The sequence below is a fragment of the Scomber scombrus genome, chromosome 13, assembly GCF_963691925.1.
Source record: "Scomber scombrus chromosome 13, fScoSco1.1, whole genome shotgun sequence".
Lineage (NCBI taxonomy): Eukaryota > Metazoa > Chordata > Actinopteri > Scombriformes > Scombridae > Scomber > Scomber scombrus.
Genome location: NC_084982.1, coordinates 18,185,957 through 18,201,414, shown reverse-complemented (window position 1 = coordinate 18,201,414; position 15,458 = coordinate 18,185,957). Strand labels below are relative to the sequence as shown.

The window sequence follows — 15,458 nt, the reverse complement described above, 5'->3', positions numbered from 1 at the left end:
TTGGAGTTTGTGAAAAGTTTATTGGGAATTGTCAGAGGAGAGTACAATAAGTTAAGACTCATGGATGGGTTGGGTGAGGAGTGGATTCATTTTGATGGCCATTCCTGGGCCAAACCAGTCACTTTAGAGGCAGATAGCCAGCCAGACAGACAGCAAGTGACGGGCGGGGTTGGTGGTGGTGGGGAAGAAGGGGTTCATGGGTATCCCATCTTTCCCTCCATCACAGCTCCACTGTGTAAACCAGTGATGACAAACACCCTGATAAGACAGGGGCACATTGGTGTAGATGAAGAAAAAGAGCTTGGGAAAGCTTCCACAACAGGAGGAGGAGGAGGAGAGAAAAAAAGCACCAGTTGGACAAAAAGAGAGAAAAAAAAGTGAAGAACAAAATAAAAGATATCTCATAGTCCTTTGTTTCCCCTGCTTCCTCAGGTTGTACAGGAAACAGTGAGTGGATGTCGCGACACCATGGGGTCTGCACATATCCAATGCTCACCACCGCAGTGGTAGGGTCCTTACACAGACATGATGTGCTTGACAAAGGCTGTAGATGAAAACCAGGGCAGCAAGCAGAGAGAACAAAAGAGAAGGAAAATTAATGAGTGAGATGAATGTGAATATTATCATTATTCAATTCAATGCAGCTTTGAAAGTTCAGATGCAGACCTACAGTATATATGTGTACGCTGGTTTATGTAATTTAAGTGTCTGTGGAAAGTGAAACTTTACACTTTCTGGGTAAATATGTATTTACAGAGTCACAGCAATTTAATATTACACTTCCATTAAGATGAGGACTTACAAGGTAGATTAAAAAAAATAATTTTCAAAATTGAAGCAGCAGAGGCCGACATATCCTCCCTTCTAATTATTTCCTTGATCAAAGCAGCAAGGGTTTTTCTTTTTTTTCAAAGACACACACCTGTTGTCTAAGAAGTTATTTGCATGACAAGTAAACTAAACTTCATTATTTGAGTGTACAATATAATAGAGTGTTATATTAGCCTCAAACTAGTCATATTATTATTAACTGTGGCTCACCCTCATAGTTCACATGGCCACTCTCGTCCTCCTGTCCCTGCATGAGAGCGTCAATCTCAGCCTCAGTCATCTTCTCTCCTGTAGGGGGCGACAGAGGACAATGAATATTAGTAACACGCAAAAGCACATAGTAACACAATACAGTCAAGTCACTCAAGCCCTGGCCTTACTCACCCAGTGTTGAAAGGACAATGCGCAACTCAGCACCCATCACTGTGCCGTTGCCCTCCTTGTCAAAGACACGCAGACCCTCAACATAGTCCTCATATCCTGCCTTGTTTGGGCTGGATACGACGGTCTGAAGCATTGGCAGGAACGCCTCGAACTCTACTCTCTTGGCGGCCATGTCTGCATGAAAAGAGACAGAAATAACAGTCACTGGAGATGAAGAAGCCAGACAGGTTGAGACAATAGGCACCACACTCATTTCAACATCACAACTATATTTATTCACCTTTCTACTACAGTCTCTACTTTGTTACAAACTTTCATGATGGATCCCAGTGAGGCTTTCTGACAAAGTGACAATTTGGATGGATGTGTGTTTTGTTTATGTGTTTTATTAGGTACAGCACTAGCTCTGTAAATAGTGCTCAATTCTCATGGTGCAATTTTAGTTAGAAGGTTACAGAGACTGAAGCTTTTGCTAGACCACATTAGAGGCACATATTAAAGGTGAAATTCTGTGCTTTTTCATAATTTTACAAAGCAATGTGTGTAGTAATATATGCCATTAAGACCATAACATAATATACAGTATAAATAACAACCCCAGACTAAGTCTTATATTAAAGAAACGAGTGCTAAGGCTCCCAGTGGAAACAGGTGTGAACTTTTGCACGTGACCACACCAACCAGTTATGTTGCAGTGAGTGTGTACTGCTGTGCTGCACTTAACAGACTGGACAATGTGTCAAGCAACTAGCTGGTAGCACCTGTGTGTATTTTCTCTAAAAGATTCAGCTTATTCACTGGTGGAGATTCTTCCTGTACCCCATTAGTTTTATCGTATTCCGATCCCTATACCCGCTTTCCAAATGTAAAGAGTTTCTTTTTCCTAAAATGCATAAAAAATAATGCTAAACGCCACATTCACACATGATTAATAAAAACAGAGACATGCATTGCTGATTACCACACCCACTCTAAACATTACCTCAGACATATCATCTCTCCCTAGCTCCCTAGTTATAACAATGTTTAAACGGGCTGCTAGTAATGCTATCTGTGCAATAAAAAAAATAATTAAAAAAACATTAAAAATCATCATAATCATCATTAACAGGACGAGAAGTAGTATCTTGTATGTCCAGTTGCCTATATTATTCAGTCCCAAGAAGAATTAAATAATGACTGAATACTTTCTAAGAATTATTCAGCAATAAATTGTCCAGTTGAAATTGAATGAATTTCACAAACTATAAATCTAACAAACCCTAACAGCAGCCAATTCAATGATACACAATGACTAAACAAATTTCTTACCGTCAGTGGAGGGGTTCCCCAACAGTTTGGTCACATCCTTGTTGGTGGGGTTCTGTCCCAGAGCACGCATGATGTCGGCGACCTGGTTGTAAGCCACCTTGTTGTCACCAACCCTGTCGAAGAGTCCGAAGGCCTCCTTGTAGTCTGCAGAACAGAAAGAGAAGAAGATATGATCAACTTGGTGAGTCCAATATTCATGTTGTTTTCATTAAATTATTTGAGTGTGTGTGTGTGTTTATGTGTGTGTGTGTGTGTGTGTGTGTGTGTGTGTGTGTGTGTGTGTGTGTGTGTGTGTGTGTGTGTGTGTGTGTGTGTGTGTGTGTGTGTGTGTGTGTGTGTGTGTGTGTGTGTGTGTGTGTGTGTGTGTGTCAGAGGTGTTTAACAGTGAGGCTATGATGACCTAACTGTGCCTGGTGATGCCACAGTTTTGTAAAATAGCCTTGAGACTTCAAACAATGTTATAGTATTGTATAATGCCCATGTCTGTTTTTGTGGTGTTTTAACTGTCTGCTGTCACTGAAGTTTGTATGTATATATCTGTTTGTATGTTGAGATGCCCTCTCCTGAAACTGTAACCAATAATATTATTAAAGTTACCTTTATAAAAGAGATATTTACTATGGAAGCTGAAGAGTGCAAAATGTTCTGATTTGTTTAGTGTTATAAATGATGTCCTACACCTTACAAGACACACATAAAACAACTACAGCACATCAAACATAGTAAAATTAGCAAACATTGAAGTGTAAGTGAAATTTTACCAAAAATAAATAAATATGAATGTGATAGTCAGATTAAGTTGTGAAGAATTGTTTTACATTTGATAGATTAAACTTGGCTTAAATGTATTTGTATGTTTCTGTTATTTATGTATTTAGAAAAATATTTAACTTAATTTATTTTACATTCCTGCAGAGTCCTCAATGTTGAGGTTTAATAAGTTAATTTGTTTGTCCCACAATGAAAGGTAGCAGTTTGTAGCTTGTAGCTGTGGCTGTGCTTCCTGCCAGCAGATGGAGGCAGTTCCTTTACCAACTGATGAGGGAAATACAGCCTATACTGTAACAAGGGCAAGACGTCTGTATAGGTTGTGGTATTATTGGCCGAATAAACAAACTCCTACAGAGCTCAGTCACCCTTCATACTATTTCTATCTCAGCTGTCCCCTTCTTGCTCAGCAGGGCTGTGGGCTCTTTTAAAAGACCACCTTGGAATTGATAAACATAGCTGAGAATATGAGCCCCCTCCCTTTAAAGGCAAGGCCCCTCTGTGTGTGAGCTGAGTAAAAGTAGGGAATGCTGACTGCAGCGTAACAAGCAGCCAGCCAGGCGACAGGTCTGGTGGTATCCAATCCAGGGTCATAAGGGCAAAAATAGCAGACAAGTTTTTCTTCCATCTAAAAGACTACACCATTACCCATTAATCCATCTATAATCCCTGGGATAAACTGATGAAAAGGTTGGCTCCTGTGAGAAATGTAGAACCTTGGTGCATGGTTTGATATCACTAATGAAGTGATATCACCAATAATGGCAGATAAACAATCTTTAGGGCACAAGGATTGGCTGGTTTTCCAGCTACTCTGGTAGATATGCATAAATAATCTGATTTTTGTTGACCTGTAAACAGTTCATCTACTGTCTTTTCATCTGCTCTGGTTAAAGGTATTAAAAGTTAGTGCAATCAGCTGTTTGTTGGGAGTGAAAGCCAGCAGATGTCCAGCACAACATGCACAACACACTACTTTTTAATATGCTACCATTTGCCAAATGTTGCACTGAAAAAAGCTGACAATTACTTGTGGAGTGCAGTTTTCAGTTTCTTTATTTATTTAGCGTACCTTAGAAAGGTAGGGAAACATTTTGTGGAAAAGACCAACATGGCTGTAGATATTTTTGTTTTGATAGCATATTGTTTCATGAAAAAAATTACTTACATTTTTACTGGACAGTTTAGAAGTTTCTTAGCATTGTTTAATCACTATAAGATTTCACCTGGAATTCAATGAATGGAGTGTCTAAACTTAATGACATAAGTGACCATCTGTCATGAACACCTCACAACCAAATCTGTGGCACACTGCAGGGTGGCATGGAGCAGGTTCATCTCTAAGAAAAGGCCTAAGTTATCTACGTTGTACAGGCTTGACATTTGGCATAGCAATATATTACAGTTATAGCTTCTTTTGATTTGCAGAAGACCAAGAGATATCAAGAGAAAGATGAATTGAGTTTTTTTGGAGAGTGTCACATGGCTGTAAAGGTAAAATGGGGTTCACTTACCCTCAAGCTGGTCTGGAGTGAATTCCACCTAGAAGCCAATACAAAGCAGCAAGTTTGCATAAATCAGTACAAACACAACACACACAATTCTTGAGATGTTTTACAATCTATTTATTTTAAAGCACAACCACATTTATTCAAAAGGCCAACATAACCAGGCATTTCTCTTAATCTAATAAACCGGTCTAAACTAAGATTAAATTTGTCTCTTTGCCAACATTAGCTTCCTAAGGTGGTACCCGATCTGTGGAGGTCCATCTTTAGCTACATTAACATGTCCACATTTGGTGTCGCCCTGTCTTGCTATCACACAGAAGTCACCACTCTGTTAGTCCAATCCAGAGAGTCAGGGGTGTGGTTTAGCTATGAAGCTATGAAAGGTTCTAGTCATCCTCCTCCTCAGCCCTCTGCACAACTCTTAGTTTGGTCCTTCAACCCATAGCTGCTCTCAATGTGTCACTGTGAACTTCACATCCACTTGTAGATGATCATATGAATATGTCTACTCTGGTCTTCATCTGATTTTTTTGTACTTGGTCATTTGTGTTAAGGTGAAGATAGATGTGCATTAAACCAAATATCCTAATTTAGTAAGATTTTGACATTCTCTTTTACCACCATCACACTTTATTTTTATATGAAAAGTGAAAATTATGCTGTATATGTGCTGTTATTAAATTGACACTTTTGATCAAAGTAGTATCAGCACCCCTCTATCATTCTCACACTGTCTGCCCTTCACATATATGGAATAAAAGAGAAGTAATGCTTATTTTGCCTGGGGCCCCTCAAGAAGTCATGCAACTCAGATTGGAACTAGAAAATTCAAATCCCAGCTTTCCCTAAGCAGCTATCAGCCTATCTCCATCCATCCCCATAGCAGACCAGATCATGCTTCAACAGTCACTGTACCTTGACAGCGGACAGGTCGACGGCGGGTGCGGCAGCGGGAGCAGGTGCAGGTTCGGGTGCAGGTGCTGGAGCAGGTTCGGCCTTCTTGGCGGGCTCGGCCTTCTTGGCGGGAGCCTTAGCGTCCTTCTTGGGTGCCATTGCAGTTGATAATAGAACTGATTTGTTCCTGAAGCACAGACAATTCCCGGTTCGGGTGGAGTTTAGTACAGAGTGGAGCGGACTCGGAGCAAGACATCGCCGTTGGGCGTATATATATGAGGCTATTTTCCTCTTGACCCCCGTCAACGCTGTCCCCGTGTGAGGATTGGACAGCCGATGGGAGGGGTATGTGTATGTATGTGTGGGCTCACTCTAAACATGGAATATAGGGGTTGCGGTCCAGAAGGGTGTTTATTTATGCCATATATATATATATATATAAGCAAAAACGAAAACACTAGAAAGCGAGGTTACCGGGGGCCATGCAACTTCCTGTGGACCACAAGTGAACAGTTCCACTTTTACGCACAGCGTTGCGCACCATTACGCACAATCTAGATCGGATCTTTAATGATGTTTTAGCACCTTGCGATTTATTTATGTTCTAAGATGAATCATCCTGGAGCCGTTTCGCCATCTCTATAATATCATGTGAGCAATAAACGTTTAGATCAACCTCAGATATAAGATACTTATAAGAAAAGGCGAGAGTTTCCTGTAAAAGAAAAAAAGACAGTGTAGGTAATATGTTTTTTGAGGCAAGATGTCCAGAGAACTTTATGGTAAAAGTGTCAGTAGTTTTTCGTTTTTGGTTTGATTGATCATAGACACTATTCACCACAGCATGACTGATGTGTCTCATCTCAACTCTGCTGGACTCATCAGTGGCTCCATCTAATGCTGTGCATTCCAGCATTGCACATACATTTATTTTCTTTATTTCTAGCATTAATGCACAATATTTAAAAAAATACATTTATCCTACATTAGGCCAAATGTTTAAGGAAATGTGTCTAAAATAATGCAACAAACATCTAGAATATACACATTTGATGTACAAGAATTTATATACATATTTGGCTGAATATTTTACTAATGGGCATCTTAACTGTGGCTGGAAGAAACACATTTAGAATATATGCATATATTAGTATCAAGCAGTGTGTAAAACTTAAGAAGAAATAATTGTAAGTGAAGATTTGTGGGCAGGAATAAACTTAAGTCAAAGAGGAAGAAGAGGATGAAGAAGTAACAAATTATGCAAGGCAAGGGACCAGGCTTTATGTAGTTGCTGGAAATGGTGTCTTTCAGATGTAATAATGAGTCATTGTTTATTTCTGGTCACTGAGTATGTGTGTTGGGTAAAGCAGCACCTGTGTTCAATTTGTGGCTCTGTGTAGGTGGGGTGAGCAGTCACCGCCACTCCCAAGGAGGATGTGACGTAAAAGCACAGGGAGATGAAGATCTATTGGAGCTTTCAGCTGCCGATGCCAGTAACCCAGACAAGGCTAAGAGTGCAAATTCTGTCTCCTTAATTCTATATCTGTCTCCCAGTGCCAGCGGTGCAACCCTGCCCCCACCACTGTGACAGAGCCTGGTGACGAAGGAACTGCATAGCTAAAACCACCCCCCGCAGCCCTCCATCCCCACTTGCTTTCACTGACCCCATCTCCACGAGGGCAAGCCAGAGAAAGCCTCAGTCCCTCAGCTGTCATCTGGGCTCACCCTCAGCACCCTACTGCACCTTCTCAGAGTCTTACTTCCATTCAATTCCTCCCCTTATAGAAACTTTGCTCAAGTCCTTGCACCTGTGCTTCAGTCCATTCTGAGCTCCACTATAGAATCTTAATGGGTTCTCCATCAAGGAGGAGGTTGGTTTTATTAAGATGTGATGGCAGGTCAGCCTGTAAAAAGAAAAACCATAGAGTTCATGTTTATTTGGCAATCAAGATAACATGTTTTATTGCATAAAATATATAACAGTACTGGGTTGACATTTTTTTCTGCCATTATCCATGCACTGTACTTCCAGGGCCAATTCCCAGTTCCAATGACTTTGCCACAGCAGCTAGAAGAAAACAAGTTTCTAAATACATTTAGTGTACTGTTACTGAGTCATACTAATATCACATTAGTGAGGATAAACAATCTTCACCATCTAACTGAAAATGTAACCCTTTGCTTATTCATAAACAGCATCCAGCTCATTTGAGAAAGCAATACTGGATATGTCAGATCAGATTTCTAGAGGAGAAGTTTCAACTGTAAAGTAAAGGGCACCGCAGTGACACACTCCCTCTGAAGATCAGTTTCCACAACCACCTTAGGTGACCACCACTGCTGTCTGCGATGGCAGAATCATGAAAGAGGAAGCAGAAATTCCAATTAAGTTCTTTAAAGGCTGTGTTTTCTTCCTTGGGTTTTCATTAAACAATGCTGCTGCCTTCATAATGATCTGGAGAACATCTTGGGTTAAGATTATCTGCAGTAACCCAATCAAGCACAAAGACATGTAAATCCAGGAGAAATACTGTAGCCTATTTCCAAAGCTCTTGTCAGAACTGCCATCCTTAAAAGACACTTTCAACCTCCAGATTGCTGTTTTCCCTGAGGTTATGAAAAGGAGGTTCCTGTGTTGTTTCCAGTGTTTCACACAGATAAACGTATAGCCACTTTTACACAGTTGGTGGCATTACACTCAATTCTGCCTTACTAAAATAAATCTCAGACAGAGGCATAAGTAACAACACTATTTATCTTTTGTTTGTTTTTTTACTGCAAGCTGTAGCAACATTTAAAAATGTTATGGTACAACATTCACCATTGTGGTCTCTACGTACTGTATTTCTGGAAACACAGCACAATGGGAGAATGAGAGGCAACAGAGCATGTCTTTTTTATTGTTTAAAACATTTTGTTACAATGCAACATGTTTTATTTGCAGGATAATCCAATGTAAAAGAAACCCCAAAAAGTTAATGTATATAAGCACTTCATTACATTTTCATAGCTCCTTTATTTTTATTGTACACAGCATGCACATATTGACATGTAGCATAGCTTTAACCCAAATGACAGTAGCCCAAGTAACCCAAGTAGCCTAAGTGAGGATGAAACAAGTTACCTTTATAGCAACTGTCACTCAACTCTGAGTACACATCATAAGTTATGCAAGGTGACTTGTTAACCTGTCTTGTTCAGATCTCAAACAATACCAACCTATAAATAACCAGATAGGCAGCTGTCACAGCTATTGTTACTTTTACTCAACCTGTGCTCCTTCTTTAGTGGTTTGGTCTTCCTGATGGCTAGCATATGCTCTTAAGAGTGTGGTTCCTTGTTTCCTGTCTAATTCAACCAGCCATTTCTTCATTTAGCGAACAAAATATGTTCACACATTGCCAATTTAGATAAAGATTATGGTAGAAACTCATTAAGATTCAGCTGACATTAGTCTCCATTTAATGACATCCTGCCCTGCATAAAAATGGTTTGAAGTTAGTTTGCCTCTATCTCCCCACACAATTCTGTTTAAAACATGATCATAAATACTAGTTTGAGGCTGGTGGGAATAAGATCAGATGAAACATCAGGGATCACTATGGGGAATTGGGGCGTTTAAGCATCAGTAAACAGTAATGGGAAGTAGCAACTAAAGTGGGGCACAAAATGGAACAGAACAAATGAGGTGTATTTAAACAAAACACTATTATTAGCAATCTACTTCATTTTATTTAATGATTTCACCTCATTTACATGAGCATTCTGGAGAGATATTGCAGCCACATAAAAGGGAAGCTGCAGGCAACATGATCTCAAACACACGGATGAAAAATATGTTAATCGAATAAAGCAGAGATCTCAGTAAACTCAGTTGATTTTCATCACCAAGACAAAGAAACTTTTTTGGGTTGTGTTAGTTTAGATTAAGTAGTAAATAGAGATGAGAGGAAAGGTTGTTTGGTAATATTTCTTGCAAACTAGTGTGCTTGAATCATGTCATCTTCTCACTCGCTAGATTTGGGGCTTTTTATAATATCCCCTCCAGGTTTGCTTCAGGACAGGCGCTATAATGGTCTCTCAGGAATGAGGTGTGATCTGCATTTATGGTTATCGCTCATATTCCCCCTCTCCTTATTGGGATCCTGATGTGAACTCTCACTGAACAGAAGAAATGTCATTTGTGTTACCAGCACTGAAAAAGCAACCATGAAATTATGATCAGTGCATGTTAGCGTCTGTGAAGGAAAATGACAGAGGCAACGATTATAAGACACAGCACCTGTCCAAACCTTGGAGTCCTTCTGCACTTAGCGTGATTGATGAAATATGAAGAACCTGAGCTTGAGGGGGAAAAAAACATGCGATAAGTACAGTGTGGTGTTAGATTCCCAAAATGACGATGGCTCCCAGGTCACTGGTATTTTGCCTCTGTGGGTAGTCGGACCATCAAGAGGGTTGCTCTAGAGAGGGAAATACCTGAGAGCACCAATGGACTTCCTTCACCACAAAATATGTAACAGAGGTCAACCAGTCAGCCATTGGTGATGACTGAAGAGTAGATTTTGGACTCTGGATCTGTCCACCCACCCCCTTTTCAAACACTGAGTGCTTCCTTTGCTGCCCTCCAACCATTCCAAAAGGAATGAGGCTGTAACTGAGCCTGGGGGGACAGATGGAGCCTATTTATAGTCCCTACAGAGAGGTGTGAAGTTTCTTGGGATTTCTAAGAGCGGGGGCCGTGGCTCCTTAAGGGGGCTGATGCAGGCTCTGTTGCCCACATGCTCTCTTTACCTCTCTCGCTCACTCAAAAGCCCTCCACTGGCCACACAGGGATTAGATGAGGGCAGGCTAAACAAAGCTACCCGCTGCCCTTTTTTATAGGGGACACAGCATCACTACAGAGGAAGCGAATGAGACAGTACCAGCCAAAAGGGACAGTCTCTTCCTCCTTCTTCACTTCCTGATAATTTGTTCTTCCTTTAACTCCTAGAGGCTGAAGTTGCTGTCGCAGACAGAACAATCCTACTGTTTTAATGTCATGATGCCATCTCTGAAAACAGGAATAGTAACGCAGTGTGTCAGTGAGTCTTCTTCTAACTTGATCGTGCATATTTTAAGACTAACTCAGGATGAGCTCTAAGTAGTTCTAAAGATGGTTATAGTATTTTTCAACCCCATAACAGTTGAGAAGGTTTGACTGTGTCACTGTGATAATTATAGACTCTTTTGGTGGTTAATTTGATGAATCTGAAAGATAATTGAATGGGATAACAAAAAAATATTACATTTATTTGAATCATTTAGCAAGATCAGAAGTTCACAGTCATGGTAGCTGTTCTGTGAGGCTGTACTTTGGCACAGTGGTGATTTGAGCTAAATGCTAACAGGTATAATGTTTACCACGTTTTCAATATTAGCTCAGGGTGTTAGCATGCTATCAATTGCTAATTAGCACTAAGCTGAGACTGATAGCTGTTTCATCAGTTTAGCAGGTATTTTGTCATAAACATAAGTATTGGTCAAATTAAAATGTTGACCCGATGATGGTGGTAGATAAAAATACTTTAGAGGATCACCAGAGTTATGACAAGTCATCTATATAGCCCCAAACTTAATGACACGCAATCCAATAGTTGTCAAGACAGGTTTTATGATGGCTCACCAAAGTCAGTGTTAATCCTCCTGGGACCATGAATGTCTGATGAGTATTTCACAGCAATCCATACAATTGTTGTTGAGATATTTCAGTCTGGAACAAAGTGGTGGACGGTGCGACCGAGTGATAGAGCCATGCCGCAAAAACATGTATTATCTTATTCATCATTTAGAATTGGGCTTACTCTCTGTCCTACAAGCAAGCCATGCTTTACTTTATCAAACCGTACCAAAGTTTTACATTGTAGAAGAAAACCAGATTCCAACAAAACTTAATATAAAAATTATGAATGAAAAGCACTATATCCATCATGTTGTGTAAAAGTTTGAATGTAAAAGTAGTGGTCTAAAAAAAACAAAAAAACAATAGCTTTAAACTGGTCTGTCAGTCTAAACTTACACTGAACAAACACAATCAGTGATCCTTGCAACAAACCATCTATTATCTCTGTCATCTCAGGGCCAAGACGTTACTTGGAAACCTGGCAAACAGAGGCAAGGGAGCCTGCTTGTCTATTTACGTCCTCTCTTAAGCTTGGTCACCATCTGAAAGTCACACTTGAAACCGCAGACAATGTGGGGTCCCTCCACCGAGGACAGACACTAGAGCTCATTAGGCTGCACGCCAGCCAATCAGCGAAGGAATTTAGAAGGCAGCTAATCACAGCCTCCGAGTAATAAAGGGCCATACAGTACATTGCACAGGCTTCTCATGTTCTCCACAATCATCACCTAGCAATTTTCCATTGTACTTCTGACATCATAAACAGGAGGTAGAAAGGGCTGCTTTTTGAAGGAGTAACTGTCTGAAAATAGAAACTGTTAGATGAAGACATCCGTTTATTTTCAGACTAACAATAATTCTTAGAGATATGAATTTGTTAAACCATTTGTTAATTATAAGAAGCAAGAAGCTTACAGATTGTTTGGTGATGTGTTAAATAGTATACAAGAGAATGAAAATTCAGCACTGACTTACTCTATTCTTTGAGCAGTTTGATACTACAATATGTAATATGAATTTCTGATAGTCTCAAAGGTGTGGTGTTTTTGCAGATAAAGAGAGTAAGGTGAGTGTAGGTAGGTTGTTTCCTCACTACACCTCAGCTGTTTTGCATCTTTTACAAAAACACATCAGATATTTGACAGCATTTTAATTGAGCCCTGCAGGTTGTGAGACAAAAGTGGCCGTTAGCATTTTTTCTTCTGTGTTTAGCACTTTTATACAAAATCTTTATTGCAACACTTTATGTTTGAGTGTGACAAGATAAAAAAAAAAAAAAGTTATTGCCTAGAGTTGAGTGGTTTCATGTTCCCACTGTCTAAAAAATTTACACATTTAATATGAAGCCTGTGTAATTCCAATAATGATCCCCATGTTTAACAGACTTGCAGATCTGCTGTATGACAGGTATTCTAATGGGGTCAAAATGAATTACGATACATGAAAATGATGGACGAGATAGACATACAGTATCACTGTGTGGTGTGATCTGAGTTTTGACAATTTCCAAAGCCAAATGAAGAGATGTTATCAGTTAATTTTGAAGTTACACAAGTTAACCAGAATAAATTAGAGAGATAGGGCAGATAAACAGGCAGGGTCGGAGGGACGCATGCTGAATTTTCTAATGTAAGACATTCCCTCCTCACTCAACACTTGTGGGTCTCCTGCAGTACCCAGAAAAAGTTCATATATGGGTCATTTTCTTTGATTATCTTCCCACTTCTTGGATTCTATTCAAGTGCAAATTCTGGTCAACCTCTGGATTTGTAATTTTCATTTTCGTTTTTTCTTTTAAAAACGGGTATCAACTGGTTACACAAGATGCAGTCATGAAAAATAACTTGTTGCGTGTAATATGTTAATTTTATTTCAAGTGGAAAACTGCAACTAAAAAAATGAGAAATAATTAGTCTGGATTTCACAGTATTGCAGCTCGAACTTTAGATCACCTTTAGTCATCACATAATTTAGACAGAAAATGATACATTACAGCTGTCAAATATAGTGCCTGACTACATTGGCATAACCACCAGTTATACCCCCCTGCTGAATATTTTGTTTAAGCAGCTTAACCAGACATGTTTACTTTTGAAACATACAAAACGATCTGCTTTGACTGATAATGTGTGTTGATATGGTTTTTCCACAAAGAAGTTCATTTACCAAGTCAGAAATTCTTAAAATGAGAGCCCCCTCTTCACCCTCAAAACCCAGAATCTATGAATATACTATTTTTTATTTTTTTTTTTAAATTTAATTTACTTCCAACCAAGCTCTGATATCACATATCATGCTCATCGGTACATGGCTTAAATAGAGATTTAAAGTGAGCACTAAAGAAATCCACCTTAAGCAGATGAATGTGAAAACAGCCCTCTAAATTCAAACTTTGCACATACATCATTCTGCGCAGTGAAGTTGAGAACACTGCATTTTGAGTGGAGGGGGGCTTTAATAAAAACCTGCAACAAAGGTCTTAGTCTGTTGGTCACAAGGGACATGCACAGGCTCATCAGCCCTTTTGCAGCAATAAGTAATGGTACCTATAATGGAGATAAATACCTCATTGAAGAGGCTGTGTATATCAAAATGTACAGTAGTTTTAACTCATCCTACGTTAATACATCCCTTCCTCCAGTCTGCGTGAAGACTTCAGTATGTGAGTGTCATGTCAACTGTAAAGCTGTTATGGCCATTATAGGTTTTACTACACACTGGCAGCTAAACGACAAGAAGGCCTCATTACCATAACTCATATATATAGACCCACACTGTCACCTGCACATCAAGTGTACCGTTACAACACTGTTTACTGACTTAAAAACCCTCTAAATCTTTTTTCATAAACATTACCACTGGATGTCACCAGTGTGCCACAAATCTTGAAGAGGAACCATGGGCTAAATTTAGACAAGGGGGACAGGATCTGTGCTTAACTGGGGGGCCCTTTGATTAGACCAATGCAGAGGACCAACACAAAAACCCCTGTTACGGTTAAGGTTATGTTAGGCTTTAACATATATACTGTATAGATGTCATGTGTTGGAGATAAATGGTGGGTGATGCACTTAAATGTGAGGCAATTCAGTTACACATTATACCTCCCCACATTTGTAATGCTAGACAATGTGCAAATTGCATCACAAGTTTCTGAAATGTGGAGGTATATCCTGATATATACAGCTCCTGTTAGCTACTCACACCCACTTTGTTCAGACTGCTGAACCCAGCAGAGTGGCAGTCAGGCAGCCTTCTCCACTGAGGACCAGTCTTGCAGTGATCAGCAAATACACAGACCACTCTAATCCCACTACCATGGAGCCTGTCCATGGTCAATTTGGCTTTTTCTCTTTTTCTTTTTTCCCCTTTTTTTCTTTGCAGGCAACTGGCTTCAAAGAAAAGGCTGTGAAAGTTTGTTGCAATGAAAGCAGGTGCATTAATACAAACATTTTTTACATTTGAGTTCCCTTTCAACACCATAAAATGTAGATTGTTCATGTAACAGAAATGTCCTCACATTAACATTTATCCTATTAAATTAGCCACTTTCCTTTCTTCTATAGCAGCACTGTGGCAATACAGCAAAAGGGGGATGTTGAAAATGCATAAAAATGTGATCATCTTCTTCAGTGAGCCAATTATAAGTATATGCACATTAAAACAACCAACCAAAAAAAAAAGGTATAACTTTAAATACTCAATTTAAAGTGAACACTGATAGACTAGAAAGAGGTCAGTAGGGTAATTCAGTGTTTTATATGTTTTACCTGATTTATAGCCTACAGATGTGTAACCCAGTTTCAAGTCATAGATAGGCGTTTCCTTTGAGGACCAATCACCGTACTGTGCGCTTCATGCGATGAGCAAAACAATGCGCCGGCGGCCAATCCCCGTCACCGATTCAAGCGCTCACTTGAACTGTCTGACGACACGAGGGGCAGCTCAAAAACTCGTTCATTCATCTGTCTGTAAAAGAAACTTGACACTTAGTTGTACGGTTAGCAGACCTGTATATTTTTTAAGCCTTAGTTATATTCAGCAACTTCTCATTCACATCTGTGCTGCTTCACTTAAGGAGTTAACTGTGGGCTAAC

The 15,458-nt window shown here is 39.6% G+C and overlaps 1 protein-coding gene across 1 annotated transcript; it reads right to left on the bottom strand.

The window, feature by feature from the left end:
- Positions 1–5,941, bottom strand: myl1 (myosin, light chain 1, alkali; skeletal, fast). The gene is made up of 6 exons (XM_062431762.1): positions 5,721–5,941; positions 4,809–4,836; positions 2,527–2,670; positions 1,216–1,389; positions 1,042–1,119; positions 1–544 (listed from the first exon to the last, which is right to left on the bottom strand). Exons 1-6 carry the CDS (start codon positions 5,856–5,858, stop codon positions 516–518), a joined length of 591 nt encoding a protein of 196 aa, XP_062287746.1. The 5' UTR covers positions 5,859–5,941; the 3' UTR covers positions 1–515.
- Positions 5,942–15,458: the final 9,517 nt, after the last annotated feature.